The sequence below is a fragment of the Lagopus muta genome, chromosome 3 (genome assembly GCF_023343835.1).
Source record: "Lagopus muta isolate bLagMut1 chromosome 3, bLagMut1 primary, whole genome shotgun sequence".
In the NCBI taxonomy this organism is placed as follows: Eukaryota; Metazoa; Chordata; class Aves; order Galliformes; family Phasianidae; genus Lagopus; species Lagopus muta.
Genome location: NC_064435.1, coordinates 81,982,114 through 81,989,472, shown reverse-complemented (window position 1 = coordinate 81,989,472; position 7,359 = coordinate 81,982,114). Strand labels below are relative to the sequence as shown.

Genomic DNA, 7,359 nt, shown 5'->3' with positions numbered 1-7,359 from the left:
ACAGCAGCTTGTAAACACACAGAAGGCTGCTGAAATTACTTAACAAAAACAGTTTGTAATCATTTTCTGGAAGTATGTGCATGAGACCACATTGGGAACCGGATTCTTATTAATATCCTGTCCTCCTGCCTGAACTTTCATTTGTGATACACTTACTTATGCTACCAACCTTAATTACAACCATGCTATTTTTCTCTCTCATCTTCCTGCAAAAGTGAGGGTCTGCCCAGTGGTGACGGGCGTCCAACCTTCCACTGTCAGTGAACACTGTGCAGTCTTCAACCCCCTGCTATGTGCAGGGCCGCCAACCAGCAGACCAGGCTGCCCAGAGCCACATCCAGCCTGGCCTTGAATGCCTCCAGGGATGGGGCATCCACAACCTCCTTGGGCAAACTGTTCCAGTGCTTCACCACCCTCTGTGTGAAAAACTTCCTCCCAATATCTAACCTAAATCTCCCATCTCAGTTTAAGATCATTCCCCCTTGTCCTATCATTATCTAGGGATAATGATTTCAGTCACATGGGACTTCAAGGTGAGGGTCTCCAAGGCCAAAGGATGTTCTGGTAACCTCAGCGATAAACAGCAGCTGTGCTGAGTACAGAGACCCAAATATGAAGTTTCCAGAGAAATGAATTTCAGGGAAGGGCACAAGGAAGGAGCTCTCACAGTACTGTGGGCAAAGGTCAGAAATTTGTAGACAATTGGCTCTGCCAAGTGTCCCTGTGCAATGCAGTGCTTGTGCCTGGCAGGCGAGGCAAGGGTTTTTGGACACAGGACACTGGGGAGATGGTTCTGGAGAGCTGTTTGGTGATGGTCCCTTTCCTCCTGAAAGCATCCACCAAACTGCTGGTCACCTGCCAACAATGGTCTCAGAGAGGTTATACGAGGTTACACCTTTCTCTGAGTAAAACTTGAGTTTAAGGTACCTGCTTTAGCAGGGAGGTTGGACTTGATGATCACATGTGGTCCCTTTCAACCCCTGCAATTCTGTGATTCTGCAAACTTTGGTCAATTTAAATGTCTGCATGATCTGGAAGGCACGAACCAACCTACAGGTCACATGGAAACACATCCATTCCTGTGCTGACTTACTCAATTCTTACTCTGAAATCTGTCAATAAAGACCCTGTGAATGACTATTAGTTTCCCTAGCACCAATGAGTAAGATTTGGTATGGGAATCAATAACCCCTTAAATTAATCATTGGTTACAATAACAGATGACCGAAGAGCTTGGCTATGCATGCTAATTATTTACTACGTGCTATGGGAAGGCAGGCAGCCAAACACACATCCTTGCTTCCTGGAAGCTCTGTGGGAGAGAGGGAGGATGATTTGGTGCCTTAAGCCCAGGACAGCTCTGCTGCTCAGCTACTGCGTGACCTCTCGCTAAACCTGCTCCCCTCTCCCAAAATGACACTAATGTCACTATGATCACTGAGTGCCAGGTTTCAAAACATTTTGAGTGACTAAACATTTGGAAAGATGCCCAGGGGGCTTTCAGATCTGGACAGACATTGACAAAATCCCACAGGCAGTTACCTGTATCTGTTGGGGGTCTCAAAATCATTTAAGCCCGACCCTTCGTCTCAGTGGGTTTTGATACCTGTGGATGAATAACCTCTCATGAGCATGCAGCGATTCCACTGAAAAATGACTGCACAGGCAACAAGTCTTGTATTCGACCGTAAGATGAGATGCATCCAATTGATGTTTAGCTACTGCAAATATCAGTACAGCGCTTCTGGCTGTGTCACACTGTGATACATGTGAAGCTGCAGCCACTAAAATAAAAAGAGAACAACCTACTGCCCATTTAAGTGGCAGCTGCTCTGGATGACTGCGGTGCTGCCCAGCAAATTACTGAGCAGGCAGAGGCACAATTCCCTGGGCCGTGTGTTAATCACCTGCAGCTAGAGGGTGAGCACAGAGAGACTCTGCAGTAATGCGATGTGGGAACACAGGCTCTAGGCTGTGGTATAACACACTGCCTACTGCCTAACAGTCCTTCTCCACCAAAGTTAGACCAAACTTTTATAGGGAGGACTGTAAGAGAAGATAAGCAAAACCAAAGGGCCAAATGATTTTGAAACAGTTTTCCAGGTGTGAAAGGCAAACTCAGATTCTACTTAGTTAACAGTGAGCGTAAAAAGAATAACAGAGGCCACCTGACAAAAACACTGAAGTGCAAAACTTGCCAACCATGTGACTGCATCAGATGTGAATGATGATCAAACCTTATACAACAGACTCTACAGAAGTCAGAGTTTTCCCTCAGGCATACGTGTTGAAGTACAATCTTATCTTCTGAGGTACTGAGCTTAAAATTCAGCTGTAATTGCAGCTGCGTTTAAAAGCAGATAATAAAGATCAATGATTGGCTTCCTGCATGTCCTATAGATTTGTTCAATATTGCTTCAGTTCTGGTGGCCATTCAGAGGCAACACTCTGATGGGTTGATAAATGAACTAGGTGATCGTAATGGTCTCTTCCAACCTTAATGATTCTATGATTCTGTGAACACTCACAACCTTAAAATTTGATCAGGATGTTTGTAATCAGTCAGTATGGCCTGGTCTGTACAGAAAGCAAATCCTTTTTACATAAAGAGCCTTCTCATAGCAGAGATGCACAGCAGACGACATCTCAATAGCACTCTAAGTTTGTGAAATACAGCTACTGATTTCAGCATTGAAGTACAAAGTCATTTACTCTCTCAGATTTTAACAATTTTGATGGTGATGGTTCAGCTGGCAGGCCTATCACTGACCAGCCAGCACAGCATTTCATATGCTCACGCTGAATTCAACAGAACTTCTGCATCTTTCTGTGTGCAGAGGGGAAATAGCACAGAGTGCTTTCTAACTGTGGCACTAAGGAGCACTGGCCAAGCTTCAGTTTACCCAACAGTGGAGACAGGGCTCTTCAGCTTTACTCAAACATGAACTGAACACATTTGACTAAATCTTGCTTTTTGGGGTGAGACTCCCTGCATTTGCTTTGTTGGATCACCAAAGAGTCCTGGCTTGACCATGAGTGTTTACCTTAAAACAAAAAGCTTACGTGAACTTCCAATAGGGCTGAGTACAGTTTGTCAGTGCTTGCAATAATCAGCACATCTGCACTCAGTAAGAAGCTGATAAATTCAGTGCTAAAGTATGGCCACCGATGTCCAGAAGGGAAAGAAGTGATGTTCTAAATGGAGGGCAAAATATCACCATTATATTTTTACATATCTACTCTGGATCTTCAGGGAAAAAAAAGCTGATTTCAAATTAGAGTAGCTGTTCGACCATGTCTGGCAATACTAGTTTATTGATGGCAGAGGTCACTTAAGTCTCAAGGGTAAAAACACAGCAATTTACTGGCTATCTCGCTCACAACACTTCTCCATTGCAGCACCTTTAACAAGAACATCAAAAACAAATAAGTGTCACTGCACTGTAAATCTGCAGCCTAGGAATATCCCAAACTGGGGACTAAAGCAAAATCCTAAGCCTAGAAATCACAGGTAACTTGAAAACTCATGGTGACTATGAACAAAATCAGCACCCAGAACATTTAAACAGTACATACCGCTCAGTCAAAGAACTCCCCAGCCAGTTTTCTTGGGGACATGTCGCTGCTTTTGCTAGAATTGATTTTTTTTTTCTCTTTTATTAAAGGCTGCTGAAACAAAACCCAGCAAAACACAAAACCAAATGCAGAGAGTTGATAAAAACAAGCAGCAGGGCAATGTGCCTTCCAGTATGCTAGTCAGTCAGCACGTACACTACTTGCTCAAATGCTGCTGGCATGGTATTGCTTTGACATTTAGGAACCTGTCCACCTTTACTAGATGTGTAGCTCACCCAGTTACAACAGTTGTTTGCAATGCTGATCTGTGAAAGATTAAGAGATTTTCATGAGGTAGACTGTAGGGAAGCAGAGACAAGCAGAACTACCCTGGCACCTACGTTGTTCCCGGCCTTCATACTAGTTTACATGCCTTCATGCTTCATGTCTTAAGAAAAGTCAGAGACGGGTCAGGGTAGCCCTTTCTTTTAAAGAGCTGGTCAGGGACTGTGCCAAAGGTCTTCCTCAGTCAGGCTTCTATAATCCCACCAGAGGTCTGACCAGTCACTGACATACTGGCAGCATCATCTGTCTCTGACCAGCAGTAAAATAAATCACGGTCATTACATGCTCAGATTCCCATGGGCTCTCTGTTGGTGTCCACAAGGGGCCATTTGGTTTCAAATTATTCACTTTAGAGTCCACTAGTGCCCACAGCAAATTTCCCCAATAAAATTAAGGACAGGAAATGAAGGAAAAGTCATATTTTCCAAAGGACAGCAGCAGAAAAATGCAACACTCATGCCTTCTAATCTGAAGTCTGCTTTGCTAGTAGTGATGAATATCTGCTGAAAAAAATAGGCTTTTAGATTAGATTAATACTAGAATATATATGACAAAAGCTTACCTAATCCAAACATACTCAAATATTCCTATTATGCTCACAGCCAGCCTATCTGATTTTATAGACCTTAGAATCCTCCATATAATTAAATTGAGCTTGCTCCTGAAAAAGCTGTTTGTTGTTGCTGTTTTTTTAATCTTAATGGTTTGCATTTTTGTTCCTGCTATTTAAACACTACTTGCAGAAGATGATCCCATGGTTTCAGGTCAACCTCACAGAAAGCTCTGCTGCAGTGATGTCCATGGCTGCGACAGTGAGGAAGGTTCACTGTCCATTTTTCTTCTCCTTGCTTTCCCCACATTTCTATGCCCCCAAAATTATCCAATTGGAACGAGGGAACTGAAGGATACGGGGAGCAGAAAATGGACTTCATCAATCAGTACATACAAAGGAGAATCTTGCAACCTACTCTACCATAGACAGTCTCTTTTTTTCCCAAGAGATTATTATCCTTGCTATAGCAGGCAGATTCTAGTACACTTGCCACATGCAATACCATCAATTAATATCCACATAATTTGCTGCCCAATGTGGTAGTGTGGATTGGGCCTTATCTTGGATCAATGACTGCACAGTGCAACACTCCTCTTCAGTGATTCTCACCGAGAATCCAAAAAGGTGAAGGATGAAGGAGACAGAGCAAGATCAAATGTGCTAGACTGTATTTAGTGATCTTAGTAGACCTTACTTTAAAAATAACCGAGTAGGTTCATATGTTGCATAAATGGCACCCATTCTGTTGCCTTGCAGAAAGCCTAGCATATTGTTTTCATAGTCAAGTTATTTGGATGACACAACAGCAATTTAGATTAGGATTTGTTTACACAGCTAAATATGTTGAGTAATGAAATTAAAATAAGCTTTCTGCTTCTGTCACATCTGCAATAGTAACTGGCTTCTTACGGTTGAATACAAGCCTGCTGCACAGATGTTTCTTGATAAGGTATAAATCAGTGTTAGATGCTGTTTATTGCAGAGCTTTTACTGCTTTCTTCCCTGAAGGAGGGAATGTTCCCGACACAGCAACCAGATGTGACCTGCAAGACTGCATGAAATACCGTTACAAGGAAAAACAGATCCCTTATTCAATATCAGCATGTGCAACGGCTCATCAAGTAATTATCAGACCATTTGAACATCTCTGTAGGACCTAACATCATTACTGCCAGGACTTAGTTATTGTAACCTGAAAAAGCTGAGCATCTCATAAATTGACTGGTGTCTGAAGTAGGAGATCCCATTTTAGTCAGGTTTCAATCCCAAACAGTCAAATTTCTGAGCAGACACTGCTCCTAGAAAGTAAGATAGTGTGAGAGATCAAGGCAGGTGCACTTCAGGGCACTGTAAGGAAGAGCTCTCTTCTGCCATCCTGCCCCATGTGACATCACTGCTGACTATGACAGGGAACAGACGTATATTGCAGTGGTCACTGTGTCAGGAAAACTGAGATAAGAAATCTCCTCACTTGGGGAAAGTGCACATCTCTGAAAACCTCAGTATGTGGTTCCCTTAACTTCTGTGATAGCAGGGACATCCAACAGGAAAGACTCACCAATAGCCCAGCATTTGAAGGCAGCCAAAGTCCAGTCCTAGAGCATGTCTGGCTCCTTCTATGTAGCAAATGAAAGCGATGCCCAAGGACTCTGATTGCAAAAGAGCCAAACTTCACAAGGTTTGCCTCTTGGAAGGTTTCATGAAGGAAAACCCGCCATTTCTTACTAAAAGAGAGGGAGAGGTAGAAGAACAAAATAGTCTCTGTTCTGCTTCATTCGTTACATGGACAGAAGATCCTGTCAACGTAGAAACAATACCAAGTATTTACTGGAATTTATTGGAACCCAGGGACCAATTAACACAGAAAACCACCAGACAGTGTATTTCTTGTTGTAACAAGAGGGAAATCTCACATCACTGCTGCTCCCCACTTTCTTAAAATAAAGCGCCTATGTTTCGTCAATTATTTCTTAACAGAAATGTTTATTATTTGGTAATTTCACCATTGCCCCCTTGTCATTTGTTTCATATGCTACGTTCAGTCACAGAATTCCTCTTCACTTGTATCCCACATTCCAAAAAAAAAAAAAGAAAAAGAAAAACAGAAAAAAGGGAAAAAAAATGAGAAAACAACTTTCATTAGGGCATCAGACCAGCAATGCTAGAACCTGCCCTCGACCCCAAGTTCTCGAACTGCTGATTCTTCAATAGCTTGATGGATACGATGCACCTCATTCTGTGTTAAAGTCCTCTCCGGGTGACGGTAAATGATACGGTAGCAATGGCTGACCTTCTTTGTCCTACAAAACACAAACCAAAAGAAGACTCATAAATACACGTGCCTACAAATGCAAATACTTGAGGCCAAACACTTACCCTCTGGACCAATTTTTATTTGCTGCCTAATTTTGTTCCTGTTGCTTGAAAATCATCTTAATGCTAAAGTACACAGTCTGGAGAGGCAGGACTGAGCTGAATTTTAATTTTGTGGCAGAAGACTTTGCTGAAGTCCACCTTATACATCCACTCAGTTTTGCTGCAGGTCTCTCGTTTTGGTGCTGTCTCCAGGGAGCACTGTGCACACACAGCCCCCTCAAACTGGTGGGGCTGGTGACAGATATATGGAAAACACCACTCAAACTCCACATGCTGGGAAGCAGCACTGTTAGATAATGCGACGCATCTCAGGCCTCATCATTCTCCGGCATGGAGGATGAGTCTCAACACAGCCACAAAAGCAACATTCATTTTTCAAATGAGGTGATACAGGATGTTGTCCTCCATCTTCACGGTCACACTGACATATGTACCCTTCCCATGTACCATGATGGGAAGAAACTGGTCTCCCAGCAGTTGCTGTGAGGTGAGGCAGAGGCCTCCAGTCCTCACAGAGCTGCTTGGGATGG

General features: G+C 43.0%; 1 protein-coding gene across 4 annotated transcripts in view; it reads right to left on the bottom strand.

The window, feature by feature from the left end:
* Positions 1-6,529: 6,529 nt before the first annotated feature.
* The window catches only part of FARS2 (phenylalanyl-tRNA synthetase 2, mitochondrial), a 230,918-nt gene continuing 230,088 nt past the window's right edge, over positions 6,530-7,359 (bottom strand). For all 4 annotated transcript variants that reach the window (XM_048938478.1, XM_048938477.1, XM_048938480.1 and 1 more), the window contains one exon: positions 6,530-6,753. In XM_048938478.1, coding sequence (XP_048794435.1) covers positions 6,615-6,753 — 139 coding nt within the window. In that variant the 3' untranslated portion in view covers positions 6,530-6,614. The remainder of the gene's footprint in view (positions 6,754-7,359) is intronic.